This window comes from Zonotrichia albicollis, chromosome 6 (assembly GCF_047830755.1).
Source record: "Zonotrichia albicollis isolate bZonAlb1 chromosome 6, bZonAlb1.hap1, whole genome shotgun sequence".
Classification (NCBI taxonomy): Eukaryota; Metazoa; Chordata; class Aves; order Passeriformes; family Passerellidae; genus Zonotrichia; species Zonotrichia albicollis.
In genome coordinates this window covers 48,885,149-48,908,703 of record NC_133824.1, presented here as the reverse complement: position 1 = coordinate 48,908,703, position 23,555 = coordinate 48,885,149, and the positions used below count along the sequence as shown (strand labels likewise).

At 50.8% G+C, this 23,555-nt stretch overlaps 3 protein-coding genes and 1 pseudogene across 3 annotated transcripts; 2 read left to right on the top strand and 2 right to left on the bottom strand.

Annotated features, from left to right (window-relative positions):
• Window positions 1-5,773: 5,773 nt before the first annotated feature.
• On the top strand, window positions 5,774-7,611 carry LOC141729263 (proto-oncogene Mas-like). The gene has a single exon (XM_074542166.1). It carries the CDS (start codon window positions 5,783-5,785, stop codon window positions 6,737-6,739), a length of 957 nt encoding a protein of 318 aa, XP_074398267.1. The 5' UTR covers window positions 5,774-5,782; the 3' UTR covers window positions 6,740-7,611.
• Window positions 7,612-9,040: 1,429 nt separating this feature from the next.
• LOC141729291 (mas-related G-protein coupled receptor member H-like) lies at window positions 9,041-10,117 on the bottom strand. The gene has a single exon (XM_074542202.1). It carries the CDS (start codon window positions 10,115-10,117, stop codon window positions 9,041-9,043), a length of 1,077 nt encoding a protein of 358 aa, XP_074398303.1.
• Window positions 10,118-11,945: 1,828 nt separating this feature from the next.
• Window positions 11,946-13,022, top strand: LOC141729290 (mas-related G-protein coupled receptor member H-like). Its single transcript, XM_074542201.1, has one exon. The coding sequence runs from the start codon at window positions 11,946-11,948 to the stop codon at window positions 13,020-13,022; it is 1,077 nt and encodes a 358-aa protein (XP_074398302.1).
• Window positions 13,023-16,480: 3,458 nt separating this feature from the next.
• LOC141729289 (uncharacterized) lies at window positions 16,481-19,690 on the bottom strand (annotated as a pseudogene).
• Window positions 19,691-23,555: the final 3,865 nt, after the last annotated feature.

The window sequence follows — 23,555 nt, the reverse complement described above, 5'->3', positions numbered from 1 at the left end:
CTGTAATTTTATCAGTCATGCAGTGAGACTCAATGGCCCATTAACAGAAGATATCTCCCCAGAGGAATGACTGTTGTGGAAGAGATAAAGAAAATGCTTAATTAACAGAAGATAACTGCCCCATCAGATAGGAATAGAATCCACACCCCCATTTCCAGCCTACAACACCCATGCAAGAGGTATATGTACACGCCTTCTTTTTACCTGTCCTAGACAACCTAGGCTGTCCAATGGCACCAATACAGAGGGAGGGGAAAGGGCACTATGGGGAGAACAGAGGACATCTAAACAACAGACTACAATAACATAGCTATACATCAAAAAAGCTTCTTTTAATATACACACAATATTTATCCCTTAATTGAGAGAGCCAATCATCTCATTATTTATCTATAACAAACTCCTCTATTCTTTTTTTAGAAGTTATTTGGCTCGAGCAATTAACTTTTATTTTCAGTTTTGATTAACTACTTAAGCTTTTCTTAAGTGAAGTTTGATTTTGAATGAGTTAAAATAGTGTCTGTTGATATGGGTCAGGACAGTGGAAAAGGGAAAGAAATCTCAGGTCTTCTTTGTTTTCTTTAAGCAAAATGTTTTGTTGAGTTTGTGACATGAATTGGTCTGAGCAGATAAAATGGAGTAACAGAGGTCTAGTATGGCTTTTACCTCCTCCTGCCATGCCTACAGGGTTGCTGCCTGCAGTAGGGTTATAATTTTCTTGGTGGTGAGTACAGGGGGCAATCTGGTCTTGCCCTCTGGTTCCCATGATATTCAATTTTTAAATGAATTATTTCACCACTTTTTACTGACCCTTTCCTTAACAAATACTTGAAATTTTCATAGGAAAATTATATTAATGATTAATACAATTTAGATTCTCTGTTCAAAATGTTACTTAAACAGTTTTTTAAAGCATGCAGAGTAGTCTTGTGAGGCTTTTTCACTTGTCTTTCACAAAGTGCAACAACAGGGCGACAACGTTAGTCTATCAATCTACAAGAATGAGTTCACACACTTATAAGTTCTTACAAGTCTACCGCAAAATTAAGGCACAAGTTAAGAATATAAATAACAGCAGTTTGAATGGGCTGGTTTGTAAGCATTCTTGTCTTCTCAGAATGGAAGGCTCAGTGGAAGCAATTCCTCTTCTTTATGATCTTAGTATGAGTGTTATGGCACTTAATCTTTGGGGTTTTGCAAAACTTCTAGGGTTTCTGCTTCCATGGAGCTCTCTGGTGGGTTGTGTGTGCACTCTCACCTTGCAGTCAATGGTAGAGACATAAGAATGCTTTTGATTCTTGATCTTGGTGCCAGGGGACCACACTTTGTATTTCTGTTATAAACGAAGTAGAACTCAACATATTGTAACAAAATGTGCACAGGGAGCTAGGGGTTGCTCTGGTCAGCAGAGTTCAGTAGTGATACATCCACATTGACACACACAAACACATGTCTGGGTTCTTCTTTCTCAGGTGATGTAGTAGCCGGATGCAGGGAGCTGTGCATCCAGAGCTGTGTCTCTGGGTGTGCTCAGCCTATGTGTGCACTCAGGGGTATGTGGATAGTCAGCACACACACAGAGGTACTTGCTCACTGGCATAGAGCCCTGGTGCACAGCGGTACCTGTCAGCAGCACACACTCGCACACACACATGGAGCTGTGCATGCTCACCTTGTGCACAGTAGCACGCGTGTGCCACAGAGACACTCACTTATGTACAGTCTCTACTAATGTACATGCGCTCACAAACACGAGACTTGCTTGCATGCAGAACTTGTGTACATTAACATGAGTATACAAATTTGTGCACACTAATACGTGCAGTGTCATACACTTTAACACACATAACTTAGGGCCATGTTCACACTTGCAGAGTCTCTGTACGCTCACAAACACAGAGCTGTGCACAGACTGAGTCACACCTGAGAGGGGGTAATTTAACATCTATGCACACAGTAGTGCACACAACACGGGTACACCCTGGCAATTGTGTGTGCACCCAGAGCTGTGCACACTGGCACACACACAGGTACTGTATGTGCAGACTCACACACCCTGGCACACACATGCACATAGACACACATTGGCACATCTGGAAAGAGAATAGTAGGACATCTACTGCTTGCTACTACCTCTCCCACTTCTGGGCAGTAGTAAAGTCTCAAAAAATTAACACTGCATTTCAGGTATTTTGTTGTACACAGCCTAAACTGCTCAAGGGCAACAGAACATTTCAGAGCACTGTAAAACTTAGTTTTGTCAGGGAGAGGAGGAAAGAGAGGAGGCTTAGCAAAGCTTTGCTAAACTTTTGTCCCTCAGAGACAACTGAAGTATTCAGAATTAAGGATTACTGGTTTAAAATAAAAATGACTACAATAATGAATTACCAGTATTACTCAACAGTATGCTCTAAGAGCAGATTGAAAATTAGCATGCACAGAGAAAGAATCAAGAAGGCAGGAAGCAGTAAAAGGCAGAAGAAAAAGAAAACATGTTCTAAGCTAGTGTTGTTCTCAAGCCTAGGAGTTTGTTTGGATGGAGTGGGGTGCAGTCTTTTGACTTACTTGCTCTCATTCTTATCTTAATTAGTCTAAGTACAGGTTCTCCAGACACAGCCCGCCTCCCTGATTAGTGAAAGGAAGAGAGAGAGAGAGAGAAAGAAAGAAAAAGAAAAAGAGAGAGAGAGAAAGAGAGAGAAAGAGAGAAAGGAAAGAAAGAAAAAGGAAAGAAAGAAAGCGAGAAAGCAAGAAAGCAAGAAAGCAAGAAAGAAAGAAAGAAAGAAAGAAAGAAAGAAAGAAAGAAGCTTTGCCTTCTTGGAAAACGAAAGGAAATCAGCAATGAACACCTTCAGCACACCAGCGGAAGCAGCGGCCGAGCTGCGCCCGTGTGGCTTTATGCCGACGGGAAAGCGGGGAAGCCTACGTGCCTCAGGTCCCGGCTCCCCCGCCCCCCGCCACACGGGCACAAGCAGCTGCTGGGCTGCCCGCATGGTCCCCGTGTTCACTTGGCTCCCCGTTGGTGGACACTGCAGGGAAGTCTCCGCAGGCCGGTGCTCCCCGGCCAGCCCCGCCAGGCGCCGCTGCCCCCGGCACTCTCGAGTCGCCAGAGCAGCTCCGTACAGGCGCCGGGGTGTCCCCACGAGGCACTGACCGCTGGTCGTGCTGCAGGCGACTGCGTCCCGCGCCCCAAGCCGCCGCCGCCTCCTCACAGGGCTGGCGGCGCTGGAGACAACAGCGTCGGCCCCCAGCGCCCCGGGCCTACGTGCTGGCAAGTGCCACAGGGCCCTTGCACGTCTCCATTCCGTGTCTGCTTGGCCCCATGGTTGTGGAGAAGCCCCCACAGAACCGAGCTTGCCCCTGACCACCGGCAGTGCCATGCACGAACCGTCGCTTCCAGTGGCCGCCCGTGGGCCCCGCTGCCAGCAGCTCTGCGCCTCCAAATTTCCTGATCCACGAGCGTTGCCCTCACTGCCAGCAGCCCGCAATGGAGGACCAACAGCCTTGGTTCCAGGCCCTCTGACCGCCGCAGTTACCCTCGTTGTGTGGGCACTGCTGAAAGTCACCATGCCAGGCGCCCCTTGCACAACAGAGACAGCCCTTGATCTCCGGCAGTGCAGAGCACAGACCATGCTCCACGCTCCCCAAACTGCCTCACCAAGCGCAGAACCCACCGGCTGCAATCTGCACCATCCGCAGCTTCTGCCACCAGTGGCCTTGTGCCTCCAAACTCCCAGGTCCTCCACTACACAAGTGGGCCCGTGTGGTCCTCGGTCTGGAAACCTCACGCTACTGCGCTTGCCTGCTTATGCAGGCATGCTTGCACTCAGTGGAATCTGGCCCATTCACTGCCGCTGGCCTCCTCATTGGTCCAAGACAGCTGGAGAGGGACTTTAGAGAAGGACTTGGAGTGACAGAACAAGGGGGAATTGTTTTGAACTGGAAGACGATGGATTTGAATTAGGTCTTGGGAGGAAATTCTTCCCTGTGAGGGTGATGAGGCACAGGTTGCCCAGAGGAGCTGTGGCTGCCTTATTCCTGCAAGTGTCCAAGGCCAGGTTGGCAGGGATTTGGAGCAACCTGGTCTGTGGAAGGTGTCCCTGGCTGTGGCAGGAGGTTGGAACACGATGAGCTTCAAGATCCCTCCCAACCCAAACCATTCCATGATTCCATGACATGATCAATGGCACAAAGCCATTTAACATTGGGAATTATCACTTGTCATCCCTTGAATCCCCAGCGGAGAGAGATGCACCTGTGGAGGCTGCAGTGGACTGAGACAGAACTTAGGTGACACTCAAATGTTCACACTCTCTTCAGATCAAGTGGAAATTTGGTTGCACAGAAGCCAGGAAACCACTTAACCACTGGGCCTTCCTCTGTTCTCACAGCAGAAAAGCTGCACAGAACTTGAGGCTGTTTCTGCTAATTTCTGCAAAAATGTGATCATTTGTGGCCACCCGTGGAGCAGGCTGTGAGGGAGGAACAGCCACAGGGCTGCTCTCCACAGTGTTCATGCTAGAAGTGCTCAAGGTGCTGTAAGAGCTGAGGATGGGACCATCCAGCTCTGCAGTGCCAGAAGTTCCCTGGTTTCAATCAAGGAAATCATAGAATCCTCAAATAATTTGGGCTGAAAGGGACCTTAAAGCCCATCCAGTCCCACCCCCTGCCATGGGCAGGGACACCTTCCACTAGCCCAGGTTGCTCCAAGCCCCATCCAACTTGGCCTTGAAATTCCCTGCACCACACACTTCTTTTCCCCCTGTCCATGAGGTCAGTGTGCCTGGGGTGCTGGGATGGAACAGCAGTGATTCAGTCTGTCACGTTCTGGGTGCTTTTGGATGTCTGTCTCCATGTGTGCGGCTGCACCACAAAGAGAGAACAGAGGATTCATGCTGGCTATATGGTTCAGTGATTCACATCTTCCCAGAAAACCCCATTTTTTGTTCCTATCCTCTTTTTAACTTCTCTGCCTTCCATGCCCAAAATAACAGCTGGTTGGGAGACAGCAGAAGAGCCACTGTATTTGTTCTCATCAGACCATAAAAAAGATGTTAAACCCCTTTTTTTCACCCCCAAGATTCTCAATCAGATCTCAGTACCATGGGGAAGGAAATAATGACTTAACTCATGGAGTGGTATGGAAAAGTTATCAGAGCCACAGCTCCCATGTCCTGTGAGGACAAGATAATCTGTGGTTTCTTACATGTGGTTCTTGCAGTTTCTGAGGGAGAAGCTGAGGGCTCTGCCAAACCAAAATGTTTATTTGTTACTGTACATGGGACCAAGGAGAATCACATCAAATGGTACTTTATTAAAACAGAAACACTCATTAATATAAAAACCTACCAGTTGTTCTCATGGAATCACAGAATTCCAGAGGGGTTTGGGCTGGAAGGGACCTTAAAGATCATCCACTTCCAACCCCCTGCAATGGGCAGAGACACCTTCCACTATCCCAGTTTGCTCCAGCCTGGCTTTGGACACCTCCACAGATAGGGCAGCCATGGTTTCTCTAGTAAACCTGTGCCAGAGCTTCACCACCCTCACAAGGAAGAATTTATTCCCAGTATCCCATCTAAACCCACACTCTGTCAGTGTGAAGCCTTCACCCTTTATCCTGTTACTCCAGGCTTTTGGTCCCTTCCAAACCAATTTATTTTGAAGTTCCACGAGATCAAGTTCTAGCTACAAAGTCTTGGAACAAACCAAGGAATTCCTCTAGAAAAGTCGCCCTGGAGTTACCACCTCTCCTCTCTCTGCTCCTAGGTCCGAATCACCCATCATGAGACCCTCAACCACACCAATGGTCCTTCCAACCACAGCCATCCATGCTCCTGGGACCAACTACAGCGGGGCTGTGGGACAACCCCAGCCATCCTACACTGTCCTCAAGTTCATGGAGAGCTTCTGCCTGCTTAGTGCTGCCTGTGGGATGGTGGGGAACGGTCTGGTCCTGTGGTACCTGGGCTTCTGCATCCGCAGGAACCACTTCACCGTCTACATCCTGAACCTGGCGGCCGCCGACTTCGGGTACCTGCTGTGCATCGCCGTGGAGACCGTGCAGTACCTGATGCAGTTCAGCGTGGGGGTGCAGTTTGGGATCTTCCTCTTCCTGGATCACTTCATGTACGGCACGGGCCTGTACCTGCTGACGGCCATCAGCATTGAGCGCTGCCTGTCCGGGCTGTCCCCCATCTGGTGCTGGACACACCGCCCGAAGCACCTGTCTGCCATGGTGTCCAGCCTGCTCTGGGCCCTGTCCCTGCTCCTGAACATTCTGGGATATGTCCTGTGCACCGTTCGCCCCTCTCCCAGGGCCTGCCAGCGCCTGCTCATCGCCATCGGAGCCTTGGATTTCCTTGTCTGCGCGCCCCTCATGCTGCTCTTCAGCCTCACCCTCTTCCTGCGGGTCAAGTGCAGCTCCCAGCCCTTCCAAACGGGCCGGCTCTTCATCGTCATCATGCTCACCATCCTCTTCTTCCTCATTTTCGCCGTGCCCCTCAGTGTCCTCATCCTCATGGACTTCCTGGTCCTCAAGTTCCTGTATTCCCCAGAGATTGGCTTTGTGCTGTCCTGCGTCAACAGCACCCTTAACCCCATCATTTACTTCCTGGTGGGAAGCTACAGGGATCGGAAATTCCGGCTCACCCTCAGGCTGGCATTCCAGAGGGCCTTCCAAGACTCAGCAGATGACAGAGACGAGCGGGAAACGCGGGACACGATAACCATGTCCTCCTAAAATCCTGACTGGAATGTCTTGGCAGAACTGAAGGACTCTGAGGTACTGGGAAAGGTTCATCTCACCTGACCCTCAGTACTCTCTTTGTAGATATTTTAGGTCATAATTTTAAGTCCTCATTATTTTAAGACCCTCTTTGGGTCATTATTTTAAGTGCCCCATATGGCACATAAGCACCTGGACCACAGAATTTACCTGACCTGTATTTAGGACACATTAAAGTTCCTGCTTCTTTCCAGTGACTTTTAAATAATATTCATTTGATAAGACTGAAATGTCTTGGTGTCTGAATTTCATCAAAGAAATCCTGCTCAGGACAAATCTTTGTCATTCATAAACTCATAAAGTCTATGTTGCTTTTCACTCACAAATGAGATCAGTACCAACAATCCTCCTGTTGGAAGCAGACATAAAATTCCTAGAAGGAGAATCCACCTATCCCTCTTAACTTAGAATTCCCATTCCATGTCAGAGCACACACACAGACTTTGGTGGCCCTCAGAGCCATTCTGGGCTTCCTAATGTGAGCATTCCAAGGACTGAAAAGATTTACAACCACCAAGTCCATTTCTTCTCTGAACCAGGGATGTTTCCACACCACAGAGCAGAAGAGGGCTCCAACTTCTTCTAACTTCCTTTAAAAATTTATTCACTGAGTGTCATCCTCGCTTGTCTTGTGTTTCAAAGAAATATGCGACTGGAGATTAGTATTTTATATTATCATATTGTTGCATGTTATTTTAATTTCCTCCAGCCCTTGACAGGGTCTTTGTATTTATCTACAGCATGCATTGGGTTGTAATTTCTTCCTTTAAAAGGACACATCAGAATCCATGGCTTTTAAATCTCCTTTACCATTAGAAATAAATCTAAGGATAGTGGGGAAAATACAGGAAACAGAACAAGGTAAATAAATACCATGATTTTCAACAAATTATTTTCTAAATCAAATTCTTTGAGGGGCAAAATGGGATTATTTGTGCTATCAGACTACCTAACATTTATAAGTCAATGTGGGTAATTTTCTTTGGAAAACCTCACAAATTCATGTTCAAAATGTGATCTTTTTGATATCTCAAATGTTTTTATCATTGGGACAAAGAAAATATTTTTGTATTATTAAAAAGACCAGAATTCTCTTTTTTGTTGTTTTTTCTCCCCTAAAGGGATAAAAATTCTATTTAAAGTTGTTGTTGTTGTTGTTGCTGCTATCTGATTTATCAGCTGATAAAAACACAGACAGTGTAAACTCAGATTTTTTTTTTTTTTAATTGAAGGCACAGGAACAACCTTCCACTAAGTGTCTACTAAAAAAAGAGCGAAAAGCCAAGTTTATTTTATAACAGCTAATTCTGGATGGTTTTTGGTATAACACTGCTGTGCTTAGGGGAATAACTTTTCCTCCAATGATTCCAGAGGGAGCGGGACCAGCCCCTGTGTGACTGACCCAAGTGTTTATGGAGATTTAGCACACCAGGGATATCCTTCGTCATCTGTCCTCTCCAGGCAAATCCTTTGCCATTCTCAATCTTTATTTTTTACTTTCTACCACCATGCTTTCTTTTTTTTTTTTTTTTACGGTTTCTCTCCCATTCATTCTCTTGCTTAGTTTCCTTTTTTACTTTGTTGTATTTTTTCCTTTTTTTTCTCCCTCTCTGCTGAAAGCGAAGGGAGACAACCCATCTTTGAGTTGATGGGTTGTTGATCAGCATCTAACTCCGATTTATTGATCTCAATTACACACTTTATAGTGATGTTAATTAAACTCATGCATATTGCAAAATCCGAGCTCCTCATAGGCTACAGCTAAAACATTATTCCCTCGTTTTGTTTTCAATACCTGTGGTTTGTTATTGAAACCAAGATTTATTTTCTCACCCTGTTATGAAAGTTCTCAAGGCCTCCATGTTATTGAAGACAAGCTTGAGAACTTAGCTGTTTACAGAAACAGGCTGTGAGAATTTGCTCCTCACAGCTCCCTTTTAAGCCATTTCTGAGCAAAATTCTCCAACACCTCTCCCCTTTTCTCCCTTTCCCCTTTCTCTCTTTTTCCTCTCCCTTTTCCCCAAATTGTAATTTTCACCCATCTCTTGCCCCCTTACACCCCAAATCTCAACACCCCTTGCTCTGCCCATTTGTGCAGACTTTGCCTCATCAACAGAGTTTATTCCCTATGGATGGGGCAGCGAGGGCAGTTCCATGGAGAACAAACCCAGCTGGGGAACTGGACTGAGCCTGGCTACGTTGCTCTTGTCTCCATACTTCTGGCTGCCTCTGAGGTGCCACATGTGCAGAAGTGCCTCACAGAGCTGTCACCTCCACCACAGTGTCCCCAGGCCCGTGGCTGCCCTCGTCACTCCCGCCTTTCTCCTCAAACACCCTCCGCAGAGCCACTCTGACCGAGCGCTGGAAGCGGCGCCGCCGGCAGCTCCCCACCAGCACGTAAATCACCGGGTTGAGGGAGCAGTTCAGCAGTGCCAGGAACAAAGAGGGGTCATCTGGGAATAAATCACCGGAATCTGGGAGATTGATGAAAACCTCCATGCAGAAAGGGATGCCAAAGGCAAAGAACAGCAGGACGTTGAGCACGATGGCCACAAAGAGCTTCCCTGGCTGCCGCCTGCGGGAGCCACAGCGCAGCTTGAGGAACAGGAGCAGGTTGGAAACCAACATCATGAGGGAAAAAACCACGGAAATGGCCAGGGCTACACCTGCAATGACGGTCCCAGAGTCTTCAGTGTAGGTGGAGGTGAGGTAGAGGGAGGAAACAAAAGCCCCTGCCAGGGCCCAGAGGGCCCCGCTGACGGCGGCCGAGAGGTGCCGGGAGCGGTGGCAGCGGTACCAGATGGGGCACAGGATGGAGACGCAGCGCTCCACGCTGAGGGCTGCCAGCAGCCCCAGGCTGCTCAGGTCAAACACGTGGCACGGGAACCCAAGGACAAACACAAAGCGCTGATAGTGATGAATAAAAGGAAACAAAGATGTGCAGAATGCTGCTAAGGACAGAAAAGCCAAGAGAAGCAGGAGAAACAGGAGGAGCAGGGAGAAGTCTGCAACAGCCAGATTTAGGATGTAGACAGTGAAAGGGCTCTGCTGTGTGTGCAAGCCCAAGAACCACAAGACCACCCCATTCCCTGCCAGCCCACACAGGGAGATCCCCAGGCACACCCCTGCAAAGGCAATCAGGCTGGAGGGAATGCGGGAGCATTCTGATCTGATATATTCCTCCCAGTCCAGAGATCCATAAAGTGTATTGTTCAGGGTGAGGTTTGTTGTGCTGTTCTCCTCCATGGTGAATGATCCTGCTCCCAGCAGCTGCCTTCTCCATTTCCCACCACCTCCTGGGAGAGATGGGGAGCCAGAGGGAAATAAAGACATCAGCACTCCCAGTATTTCCCAACTGCCCACACAGCCCCACGCCAGCCCCAGGAAGAACCCCCACCCCTGCAGTGCCCAGGACTGGCTCCCAGCCCTCCAGCCCTGACTCTAGACAGGAATCTCCCACCAGGCCATCCCTCGACTCCTACCTCCCGTAGGAACAGCACTGACACTGGGAGAAAGCACCAGAGGAAAGGATTTGGGATGGCTGCTGGAACCACTGGCTGTGCTTCAGTCTCATGCCTCATGCCTGGGTGCAGCCCTTGGCCCAGAGATCATATCCCATGGTCAGAGCTCCCCTCACAATCTCCCCACATCAGTGACTGCTTCCCCTCACATGTCCAGGGACACAGATCTTATCAGGAGGAGGTGGGCATGTCATAGCCTTCCTCTCCTCCCTCCAGTTCTTCATGAGGGCTGCTCATCTGTTATGATCCCATTACTGCAGCACTCAGACTTTTGAATTTTAATCATTTACTGGATCTAAAGCAATGAGAATAAGAGGACAGACAGATAATATTATGTCCCTTCAGGTGCTGGGAATCCTGGATCAAAACCCTCCTCTGGTGAGGGCAGATCCTGTCCATGGAAGGGGTACTTCACTATGATCTGTTCAGCTGTTACTGGGTTTTCTGAACCCCTCAGAAATTCCAGACCTCATTAGATGCCAGCAGAGGCCCTGAGCAGCAGCCATGGGGATGAGCACTGTCCTTGTGTCCACTTGCTGTGGGAAATCACCAGTGCCCAGACACGGGACTGCACGAGCGCTTTGCCCACAGACTCTAATCCCATCCTGTCTAATCCAAATCATCAGCCTCATCACCCCTGCTGGCATGTGTCTCCTCAGAGATTAGGTTTGAGGGGTACATGGTGCTGCCAAAGCGCTCTTATCTCCAAGTGGTTCTTGCCACACAACCTCAGCCTTTCACAGCACAGGAACTGGCATTTGTCTTCTGCCTATCTTTCATGTGTTTTCCATCTCCTTTGGAGCTATATCCTGTGCTTGTCATCCCCAGAACTGATGGATGTGTTAATGCACAAGGTCCATGTGCTCTCCAGGGGGTCCAGCCTGGAGCTTCAGGATTTGGAGCCACAGGAAGACTTGAAACAAGGAGAGAACTTAGGCTCAGCATCCATCCATAAGAGGGAGATGGAAGAAGGTGCAACTCCTGCAAGTTTCTCCCAGAAGGAAGTTGCAAGAAGTCTTGGAGTACGATTTACATGTCACTAGAGATAGATACTGAGAAACTTGTGCTGTGGCATGTCTGCACACTAGTGATTTCTCACTCCTGAAGGTCTCTGGGTCATCTCTCTCACCCCTCTGCCATCCTCCATCACTGGGAATGATTTATATCCCCTTCTGCATTGATGGATGGATCACCTGGCACACGCAGTGAAAGGCAGAAGCCCTTGCATGGTGGGATGATGTTGGAGAGTGGAAGAGGAAGGGGGTGATGTGGCCACCTCCTCCTGATAAGATCTGTGTCCCTGGACATGTGAGGGGAAGCAGTCACTGATGTGGGGAGATTGTGAGGGGAGCTCTGACCATGGGATATGATCTCTGGGCCAAGGGCTGCACCCAGGCATGAGGCATGAGACTGAAGCACAGCCAGTGGTTCCAGCAGCCATCCCAAATCCTTTCTCCTGGTGCTGCTGTGTCAGTGCTGTTCCTACGGGAGGTAGGAGTCGAGGGATGGCCTGGTGGGAGATTCCTGTCTAGAGTCAGGGCTGGAGGGCTGGGAGCCAGTCCTGGGCACTGCAGGGGTGGGGGTTCTTCCTGGGGCTGGCGTGGGGCTGTGTGGGCAGTTGGGAAATACTGGGAGTGCTGATGTCTTTATTTCCCTCTGGCTCCCCATCTCTCCCAGGAGGTGGTGGGAAATGGAGAAGGCAGCTGCTGGGAGCAGGATCATTCACCATGGAGGAGAACAGCACAACAAACCTCACCCTGAACAATACACTTTATGGATCTCTGGACTGGGAGGAATATATCAGATCAGAATGCTCCCGCATTCCCTCCAGCCTGATTGCCTTTGCAGGGGTGTGCCTGGGGATCTCCCTGTGTGGGCTGGCAGGGAATGGGGTGGTCTTGTGGTTCTTGGGCTTGCACACACAGCAGAGCCCTTTCACTGTCTACATCCTAAATCTGGCTGTTGCAGACTTCTCCCTGCTCCTCCTGTTTCTCCTGCTTCTCTTGGCTTTTCTGTCCTTAGCAGCATTCTGCACATCTTTGTTTCCTTTTATTCATCACTATCAGCGCTTTGTGTTTGTCCTTGGGTTCCCGTGCCACGTGTTTGACCTGAGCAGCCTGGGGCTGCTGGCAGCCCTCAGCGTGGAGCGCTGCGTCTCCATCCTGTGCCCCATCTGGTACCGCTGCCACCGCTCCCGGCACCTCTCGGCCGCCGTCAGCGGGGCCCTCTGGGCCCTGGCAGGGGCTTTTGTTTCCTCCCTCTACCTCACCTCCACCTACACTGAAGACTCTGGGACCGTCATTGCAGGTGTAGCCCTGGCCATTTCCGTGGTTTTTTCCCTCATGATGTTGGTTTCCAACCTGCTCCTGTTCCTCAAGCTGCGCTGTGGCTCCCGCAGGCGGCAGCCAGGGAAGCTCTTTGTGGCCATCGTGCTCAACGTCCTGCTGTTCTTTGCCTTTGGCATCCCTTTCTGCATGGAGGTTTTCATCAATCTCCCAGATTCCGGTGATTTATTCCCAGATGACCCCTCTTTGTTCCTGGCACTGCTGAACTGCTCCCTCAACCCGGTGATTTACGTGCTGGTGGGGAGCTGCCGGCGGCGCCGCTTCCAGCGCTCGGTCAGAGTGGCTCTGCGGAGGGTGTTTGAGGAGAAAGGCGGGAGTGACGAGGGCAGCCACGGGCCTGGGGACACTGTGCTGGAGGTGACAGCTCTGTGAGGCACTTCTGCACATGTGGCACCTCAGAGGCAGCCAGAAGTATTGGAGCACATGGCTCTGAGCTCAGTCTTGTTCCTGTATTCCCCTTGGAATGACCCTCATTGCCTTGGCCCCAAGGAATAAACTCTGATGTACTGATCTTTTTAATTTTGTTGCTACCCTGAAATCAGGTTTGGATTTTTTTCTTTTGTTTCTTTTCAATGTGGTAACTCCTGCCCCAGATTTTATTGAATAAACAACATCAGGGATTTGCTGTAGAGCTCATCCATGGGAAACAGCAACAGAAACTGGCTCATTTCCTTAGTTTTTCCATTCTAAAGCCTCTGGATTTTCTGTGAGGAGAGCAGGTATCTGTCTCACACCAGAGCTCTTCCAAAGGCTAATGCCTGCAATGTCTGGAATGGGCCATCTGTTGACATTTCCAAGAACCCCTAATTCCTTCTTGGAAAAGTAGTTTGTGTCAGGTTCCTCATAGCAGCCCCAATCCTGAAATCTTGTATGTGAATTGGCTCAAATCGCCACCTCGCATTGCACAGGTGGATTTTTAGTACTCTGCAGGACAAAACCTATGATTTCTGTTTCAAATCTAATTTTGCCACTTGTGTAGCACATTTTCAATGGTACTTCTCCTGCTCCAGGCAGTTTCCAAGAGGATTCATGCAATAATAAATTGTGTGAATGAGCTGGAGCACTGGCACACAGCAGAGGGATGATTTAGGATGTCAGCAATGGCATTTCTTCTGAGAAGAGGCAAATCCATGGTGCTTGCTTGGCTTTAATCCTTAGAAAGTTGCAGGTTTCCTCTGAGTCACCTTCTACACTCCCCTGGTAATCAGACAGCAGCCTACAGTGAATTCCAAGGAATTCCTAGAAAGCTGAGGTGAGATGATTCCTACCCTGGGTGACATGTGCCTCAGGGATCTGGGATGCTCCTCCTGGAAACTGCTGGCCCTGGCACCAGAACTGTCACCTCTCTTCTTGCTGACACTATGTTTGTGTCCCCAACTGTGGAATCTCACCAGGCCAGTCCTATCAAGGGTAAACACTTCATGGTCCAGGAGCTGATGGGGCTCCAGGAGAGGTGGAGAGGGACTTTGGACAAGGGCATGGAGTGACAGGACAAGGCAGAATGGCTTCCCAGTGACAGAGGGTGGGGTCAGATTGGATATTGAGAAGAAATCCTTCCCTATGAGGGTGCTGAGGCCCTGACACAGGCTGCCCTGAGGGATGTGGTCAGGTAAAAACAAACACGAGTGCTCCCAAATCTGAGGAGGAGGAGGATGAGCTGTAATGAAGGGAGGGAAAGGGGATCACAGCACCCGAAAATCTGGAAGCAATTAGGATGGGCTCTAAGTGCTGATATCATGATTGCAAGCAACTGAGTGATGTCCTTGGGGCTCTGTAAGCCTGTGGAAGGATGACAAAAATGGGAATTCCTGTCTCCGTTGTGGCGCCTCGGGCCGAGGTTTTGGCAAAGATGTCAGAACTCTTCCCAGAATGGGAGCTGTTTCTGAGAAGCAGCCAGGTGCTTCAACAGCACTGCCAGCACCGCCAGCACTTCAGTGCAACCAATGCCACCTGTATTCCTCTGCAGCTGGAGGGACAACGACCCCTCAGGGAACAGAAAAAAGGAGCTGCAGAAACCTGCTGAGAGAGGGAAAGCAGTCAGAGAATGGGACACTGCAGGGAAGGAATGTTTCTAATCAGAATAAAATGAGGAGCCATTTGCAAAATATTTCATGTGGAGCTTTTGACAAAAATCACTTCCTCTGTGTCAAAGAAAAAAATTCAAGATAAATGACTCTGAGGGGGTGGAGCTCTGATACAGCCAAAGTTGCAAAGAACTTCCAACTGCCCTATGGCCCCAACAAGCCTTGCAAACAGCACTGCCATAGGGAACAGAAATCAGCGGGCGAGACAGGAATGGGGAGCTTCTGGTGATCTGGGCACTTTCTCCTTCAGGTCCCTGACCTGGCAGGAGCCGCTTTAGGACATGGATCCCAAAGGAGCAAAAGGGACCAGGAAGCGCCGCTGATCTGCACAGAGCCCTTTGCCTGCTGCTGCCCCACAGGGAACAGGTCAGTGGAATGTTTGCCTTCCTCCCTACCCCACCTTCCTCTCCTGCAGCAGCTGCTCTGTTCCTGACACCCTCTCCCGGTGACTGCAGGGCCCTCCCCAGCTTCCCTCTCCTCTGCCCTGTGCTTCCCTACTGCATCCCCTACTGAACAACCTGACCTACCAACCTCACTCCTCCCCACTGAATCCTTCCCACTGCAGGGAGCTGCTGAGGAGCCACATGGTCCATCCCTGGATTCTCCAAGCACTGACTGCCCATCCACTCTGACCACAGCCAGGGGCCACATCCCACTGCCTGCCCAGCATCCATCCATGGAGGTGACCACCATGTCCCTACATGCTGCCTCACCCACTGAAGGAGACAGTCTGTGTAAGACAGATATCTCCGATGTGGCCATACACAGTGTGACACTGCTCATCTGCCTCTGTGGGCTGGTTGGGAATGGGGCTGTCATCGGCCTCCTCAACCTGTACAGCTGTAACTCTGGCATCTTTAAGCTGGCTGTTTCGGACTTCATCTTCCTTCTCCTCACAGTCCCCTCTGTCTTCCTCCTTTTGGTGGAGGACCTGTCCTGCTCTCCTATCTTGCCCTTTCTGTACCTGAATTTCCTTTTCCATCTGTTGGTGGTCTCCTGGTGGTCTCCTACTACTAGGCGCTGTACTGGCTGATGCCCGGTAGCACTGTGCTGTATATGAACAAGGTCTGCTGGCTCTGCTGCCGCTGGGACCTTCCTCTGCGCCTGAGGTGGGTGGTGGACACTGTCCAATACTGGGTCTTCTTTGCTCTCTTCACTGTCATTCCCACAATGACATTGCTGTGCCCATCAAACGTGCAGCAGCACTGCCAGGCAGCTCTCATTTCTGTGTTCACGCTCATCCTGCTCCTCTTTGCTGAACCCGTGATCATTTTCTGCACAGTCGATTTCATTAAGGCCAAGTGGGGCTCCCAGCAGCAGCAACCCAAGAGGTGCGACATCGTTATCCTCATCATTGAGCTGTTAACTCTCCTCCTCACTTAACTCCTCAGCCTCTGGAATTTCTTGCAGCAGCTGGGTTACACGGCTGTGTCCTCCCAGGTTGCTTTCCTGCTCAGCTGCATCCACAGCAGCACCAAACCCTTCATCACTTCTTAGTGGGGAGATGGAAGAGAGACAGCTCCATGTTGGTCTCCCGGAAGCTCTGTACTGTGCGGTCCCTCAGGGAGACTCTCCAGAGGGTCTTTGATGAGTAGAAAGAACAAACTGCTTGCAAAAATTTTGCCCCTACAAACACAGGGCTCTGAGCCTGTCCATCAGTTCCATTGCTCTGCTGAAGAACCAAGGCACACAAGAGACTGAGGTTTTCCTAGAGTCACCTGGTGGACAAAAATCCATGGGATCACCCTACCCGTGGTGCTGTATTCCTGCAGGGGAAGGGAGAAGGAGCATTGCCTTGGGTGATTTTTGTTGGATGCTCTGCAGGGAGCACATTGCAGCATGGCTTTGCTCCTCCCTCCTGGATCCACACGGCTACAAGCAGTGCAGCTGGGCTCAGTGCTGTTCCCCAGCTCTATTCCCCATGGAATCACCCTCATGGCCTCGGCCCCAGGGAATGAACTCCGTCTCCTCTGGCTCAGCAGATGAGTTCCATGGTGTTTCCAGGGAGCTCTTGCCTGCAAAGAATGGGACACCTTCATCCCTGGGGACACACCCAGCAGGGGTGGGTGGCAGTGATTTCCCAAATCCCTGCAGGGCTGGTGCCTCTGGAAGGCAGGAGAGGGGTTGGGATCACAGGGAGCATCCTTCCCCTTCTGTCCAGCAGAGCCAGCCCTGCATTCCCAGCTGATGGGAAGGGACACCAGGTAGGGCTGCAGAGCTGGGCAGGGACAGCAACATTCCCTTATCCTTTGAGTGGGAATGTCTCACATTCTTCAATTCCAGAACTAAATCCTTCTGAGGAAAGTGCACGATCAAAGGTGAAGTCCAGTGAACTCTTGTGCCTGTGTCCAGAAAGAAGTTGAAACATGGAAATTCCCATCACCAGATGCTTGGACCATTGAATTGCACAGAGATTATGGGGTTGTGCTGCTCTTCTGCAGAATGGGGCCATCCATCCTCTGGCTCCCCAGCATCAGCGTCCAGGGAAGCCCTTGAGCACCTCCATCCTGAACCTGGCCACCCTCAGGAGGAGCTGCACAGCCACTCTGCACAGCAGCTCCAGCCACAGTCCAGCCTCTCCTGATCTTTGTCATTCTGAAACTACCCCTCACTCAGATTTCTTAAATAAACAACAACCAGGCTTCACTGCAGAGCCTGTCTCTGTTAAACAGTGTCCAAAATGGCTCATTTCCTTCTTTTATGCCATTCTAAAGGCTCTGGCTGGTCTGGGAGCAGGGTAGGTCCCTGTCTCATACCAGAGCCCTTCTTAAGGCACATGCCTGCAATGGTTGGGATGATGTTGGGAGTGCCAAGAGCTCCTGATTCCTCCTGGGAGAGACCTGGGCAGCAGCCACATCTCTTGCTCAGGGGGAAATCGTCCCTCCTTTTCCCACTGCCTTAAATCCAGGGGAAACGAATCTGCCACTGCTTCTGGAAAGGGAACTGACAGTGAAAGCAGTGAGTGGTGAGTCAGGCTTTGGAGAAACACATGAGGTTAAACATCTAAGGAGCATTTATTGACAGAGTTGTTAATAATTAACAGAAGAGACGTTGACATCTGAGAGTTTTTCTCTCCCTGACTCCCGTTTCCTGTCCACTGGAATGAGAAACTTTCAATGGTGGAACCTCTTGTCCAGGGAAGAACAACTCAGCCAGGGAGTCCCTCCCAAGGCAAATGCAGAAGGACCATTATTTTCTACATCCCAGCACCTTCCTTGTCTCCACTGTCATCCAGGCCACTCGCTACCTGATCTTCCTTTCAAATGAGCAAGACTTCAAAGGCAAAGGTTACCTGGCTGTCCTTGCCCATGGAATGAAGGAGAGATGGAATGGGATGATCTCTACCGTTCCTTCCAACCTCTCCTGGGGTGACTTTATGAACTGAATTGTGTCCCCATTCGTCTGTTTAGCCCAGAAATAGGTTTTGCACATTTCAGACTGGTTCTTGAGCAAAGAGGGGCAGAGCAGATGCAGCAGTTTGTTTCCAGAAGCTGCGCTCACTCCTCCCCATTCCTGCTCCCAGACCGTGCTGTCTGCAGCACAAACATGCAGCACAGAGCTCTCCTTTGCTTTTAGGCTTTTTCAGCTGGCTGAGGCTGAGAAGTTCTCTGGACTGCGGTTTTCCTTTGGCTTGGAACTGTTCAAACCTGCTCTGGACGGAAAACCCAGAAGAGCACTGGGAGCTCACAGCTGTGGCCCACCGGGGCCTGGGACGCGGCATTTTCCAGCACCAGAGTGACTGATAAGGGACTGAGTGAGCCAAGCTACACTAAACAACAAGGACTGTCTGAATTTGCCAACTCCTCAGAACAGCAAGAGATTTTATCGTTCCATATTATTTTCATTTGTTATGCTGGTGAATACTTTCCTCGTTAAATAAACAGTTTTTTCCACTTTTCTCTAAGGAAATCTTTTATTGAAACAGTTGGGGAGGGGGAGCTGCTTGAATTTATTTTCTAGAGGGATCCCATTGGAAAGTTTCTTCCCAAATTTACCCTAAACCAGGACACAACCCAAACCATTCCATGAGGGTTCTGTGTGTCACCCAAAACCTCCCCAGGCAGGAGTTCCCCTGCTGCACACAGCACCAGCCTGACAGAGCTCAAGGAGCATTTGGACAATGCTCTCAGGCACAGGCTGGGATTGTTGGCATGTCCTGTGCAAGGCCAGGAGCCCAATTTCATGATTCTTGTAGATTCCTTCGAACTCTGGATATTGCATGGTTCTATTTTATGCTGAGTATCTTTCATGATGATTCCACTTGATGATGACTCCCCTGTGTTGTCCCTGTTCCGTGGCTCTGGCACTAAAGCCTCAAAAGCCCTCTGCAAGGCAACACTACCAGAGGGGGTGAATTCCTTTGCACAGCGCCCAGCCAGGCAGTCAGTCAGAGAGAGGGCACGGCCCTTGGCACAGGTGAGCAGGAGAGAGGGGCTGGGGGCAAAGACAGAGAAGGCAAACGCCCTCACCCAGAGCCAGTGCACAAAATCAGCAGTGAAGAAGGGGAAGGAGATGACAGGAGCAGCAGGAGCAGGGCACAGAGCTTCCCTGGCAGCTGTTTCCATGAGCAGCACAGGAGCCTGGCCAGCAGGGCCAGAGCAGAACAGGGCAGGCTGAGCACTGAGAAGGGGCAGCTCAGCACCAAGGCCATGGGCACCAAAGGGCAGCTATGGAGGGTGGCAGTGAGCAGGAAGGAGAGCAGCTAGAGCAGGGCACACAGGAGCACCAGGAAGCACTGGGAGCAGGGGCAGGGCCAGCAGGACACACAAGGACAAACAGAGCTGTGACAGCACTGAGGGCTGTCAGAGAGGAGACAGCGGCAGTGAAAGCCAAGAGGATGGGGACCTTCAGCGCAGCTGTCACACCCCACGAGCCCAGCTGGTGGCAGAAGCTCTCTGGGACAGAAAATATCCCCTGGGTGATGGTGATGGAGAGCAGGAAGGTGGAGCCAGCCATGGCCAGGCTGAGCACACAGGGGGTGATGGGGTTCCTGTGGATGCAGAAGCTGAGGAGCCAGAGCCCAGCCCCATTCCCACCATCCCACACAGGCACAGCAGCAGCAGCAGCGGGGCAGGCACTTTGCTCCACTGCCTGCTGTCACACTGGCTCCAGTTGTCGTGGCTCTCCTCATTCCAGCTCCCCTGGGATGCCTTCCCACCGGGCTGGCTCCAGCAGGCAGGGCTGGCTCCCTCCGTGCCAGGGGACAAAGTGCTCATGGTGACACCTCTGCTGCTTCTCCTGCCCTCACACAGCTGCAGTGGTGACAAACAGAGACACCAGAGCAACGCTGCTGACCCCCAAACGTGGCTTTTCCCATCTTTTCGCACCCACAGCTTCCATGTGGAGCAGCACAGGGAGGGGTGAGGGACAGGAGAGATGGCAAGGAGGATGTGGGAGCCTGGTCCTGTGTGCCTGGCACAAAAGCCAGGGAGATACCTCCTTCCTGGCTGTGGACAGGACAGAGCTGGGGCAGGAAAACAATTGGAGAAGGAGAGGATTGCCCATGGAGATATCAGAGAACAAATGCCTTTGGGATGGATCTGAGCTGGACTCAGGTGTCAGCTGATATCACTGAGCTGCTGAATTCCTTCAGCAGGACACTCATTTCATTATTCCCTCTCTTTTCCCACATTATTTATAGCTCTTAATTCCCTACAGACCTCAGTTCTGCCCCAAAAATCAATAACCAGGTTCCACCCAATGCCGGGGCCCTGATGAAGGTGGAAGAGAAGAGTCTGACCTGGTTTCCTCTGGCAGCCTAGAGAACTTGCCCGCAGTGCACTGCCCTCAGCTGCCAGGCTCCAGCTGCTGTCCCTGGGCTGGGATCTGCAGGAGGTTCCCTGGAATGGTCCCTTGGGAAAGGGGAGCGCAGCCCGCGGGCTGAGCCCGAGCAGCGTCCAGCGCGGGCTCTGTCCCAGCTCCTGCCACAGCCCCTGCTCTCCGTGCTGCCTCGTGTTCTCCAGGGCTCTCACACACAGGCAGCTGCCTCAGAGCCTGCCACGGGCTCAGGGCTCTGCTCCTCAGCTGCTCTTCACTCTGCCCCGGAAATGAGCAACGGGAGAGAGCCTCAGCAACCACACCTGTGCCCAAAGCACTTGGCCTCCATCTCAGCTGCATCTTTCACTTTAGAGCGACTCCAATCCCAAAGTCTTGTCTTTTAAACAGCCTGGGCTTGCCCCTGCTCATTCCTGAGGTGGATCCTTAGGACCCTGAAGTACAAATGTGCTCTTAAACTTTTATTTCTGTTGCAAATATGATTTACCCAATTTTATACCACAAATTCAGTGGCACCGTAGCTTCACCATTCAGTTTCCAAGAAGATTCATGCAATAATAAATTCTGTGTGTGAACTGAACCACAAGCACACAGCAGAGGGATGATTTAGGATTTCTGCAATGGCATTTTTTCTGAGAAGAGGCAAATCCATGCTGCTTCTTGGCTTTAATCCTTAGAAAGTTGCAAGTTTCCTCTGAGTCATCCTCTATACTGCCTTGGGAGTCAGACAGCAGCCTACAGTGAATTCCAAGGAATTCCTAGAAAGCTGATGTGAGATGATTCCTGCCCAGGCTGACATGTGCCTCAGGGATCTGGGATGCTCCTGCTGGAAACTGCTGGCCCTGGGACAGAACTATCACCTCTCTTCACTGCTGACACCGTGTTTCTGTCCCCAGCTATGGAATCTCACATCCCCTCACCAGCCCAATCCTTTCAAGGGTCAAATACTTCATGATCCAGCAGCTGATGGGGCTCTAGAACCGATAGAGAGGCATTTTGGACAAAGGCATGGAGTGACAGGACAAGAGGATTGGCTTCCCACTGACAGAGAGTGGGGTCAGGTTGGATCTTGGGAAGAAATCCTTCCCTGTGAGGGTGCTGAGGCCCTGGCACAGGTTGCCCAGCAGGGTTGGGTCAGATAAAAACAAACACAAGGGCTCCCATGTCTGAGAAGGAGGATAAGCCCCAATGAAGGGCTGGAAAGGGGATCACAGCATCCCAAAATTGGTCCATAAGAGCTTTCATTGCATCATCAATTGGTTTGGCAGTAATTAGGGTGGGCTCTAAGTGCTGCTGACCTGGCTGCAAGCAACTGAGTGCTGTCCTTCCCTTGGGCTGCGTGAGCCTTGGGGACAATGGCAAAAATGTGAATTCTTGTCTCAATTGTGCTCCTTTGGGCCCAGGGCAGGTTTTAGCAATGGTTCTGGAGCTATTTCCAGAATAGGAGTTGTTTCTGACAAGCAGACAGATAATTCAACATCAGCATTCTAGTGCCACAAGTAACCCTCTGGTGCTGGAGGGACATTGATTCCTATGGGACGGCAAACAAGGAATGGTAGGAACATCTTGGGAGACAGAAGGCAGTTGGAGAAAGGGACATCCTGTAGAGAAGGAGTGTTTCTAATCAGAAGAAAATATGGAGCCATTTGCAAAATTCTTCATATGGACTTTTGACAAAAGCCAATTCCTTTGTGGCAAAGAAAACAAAAATCAAGATAAATAACTCAGAGGGAGTGGAGCTCAGACGCACCCAATGTTGTAAAACAACTTCCGTCTACCCTATGACCCCACTGAGCCTTGAGGAGCAACATCAAGACAGCACACGGAGAGAGCCAGCAGGATGGGAATGGGGAGCTCCTGGTGACCTGGGCACTTTCTCCTTCATGTCCCTGACCTGGCAGGAGCTGCTTTAGGATCCCAAAGGAGCAAGAGGGACCAGGAAGCGCCGCTGATCTGCACAGACCCCTTTGCCTGCTGCTGCCCCACAGGGAACAGGTCAGTGCAATGTTTGCCTTCCTCCCTACCCCACCTTCCTCTCCTGCAGCAGCTGCTCTGTTCCTGACACCCTCTCCCGTGACCGCAGGGCCCTCCCCAGATCCCCCCTGCTCTGTCCTTTACCAGAACAGCCCAACCCTCCCACCTCCCTCTCCCAATCCACAATTCCCACCGCTCTCCTCCCCGGCACATCTCACTCCTCCCCACTGAATCCTTCCCACTGCAGGGAGCTGCTGAGGAGCCACATGGTCCATCCCTGGATTCTCCAAGCACTCACTGCCCATCCACTCTGACCACAGCCAGGGGCCACATCCCTGCCCAGCGTCCATCCATGGAGGTGACCACCGTGTCCCCATCTCCTGCCTCACCCACTGAAGGGGATGATCTGTGTGAGACAGATGTCACCAGCGTGGCCATACACAGTGTGACCCTGCTCATCTGCCTCTGTGGGCTGGCTGGAAACGGGGCTGTCATCTGGGTCCTCAGCCTGATACGGCGTAACCCTGGCATCTTTAAGATGGCTGTCGCCGACTTCACCTTCCTTCCTGTCATCGTCCTCTCCGCCCTCCTCTTCCTGGTGGAGGATGTGTCCTGCTCTCCTATTGTGCCCTTGCAGTATCTGAATTTCCTTTTCCAGCTCTCAGTGGTCTCCTACTACTGGGCACTGTTCCGGCTGATGCCCAGCAACAGCGTGATGACTATGCTCAAGTTCTGCTGGCTTCTCTGCCCCAGGGACCTTCCTCTGCGCCTGAGGTGGGTGGTGGACAGTGTCCAGTACTGGGCCTTCTTTGCTCTCTTCACTGTCATCCCCACAGTGACATTGCTATGCCCGTCAAATGAGCAGGAGCTCTGCCGGGCAGCTCTCATCTCCATGTACACCCTCATCCTGCTCCTCTTTGTTGCACCCGTGGTCATTTCCAGCACAGTTGATTTCATTAATTCCAGGTGGGGCTCGCAGCAGCAGCAGCAAACCAAGAGGCGTGACATCGTTTTTGTCCTCATTGTGCTGTTAACTCTCCTCCTCAGCATCTGCAATTTCCTGCAGCAGCTC

What these genes read in the sequence shown, in the direction of transcription:
- LOC141729263 (XM_074542166.1), top strand. Translation starts at nt 5,783, where the DNA reads ATGAGACCCTCAACCACACCAATGGTCCTTCCAACCACAGCCATCCAT.
- LOC141729291 (XM_074542202.1), bottom strand. Translation starts at nt 10,117, where the DNA reads ATGTCTTTATTTCCCTCTGGCTCCCCATCTCTCCCAGGAGGTGGTGGG.
- LOC141729290 (XM_074542201.1), top strand. Translation starts at nt 11,946, where the DNA reads ATGTCTTTATTTCCCTCTGGCTCCCCATCTCTCCCAGGAGGTGGTGGG.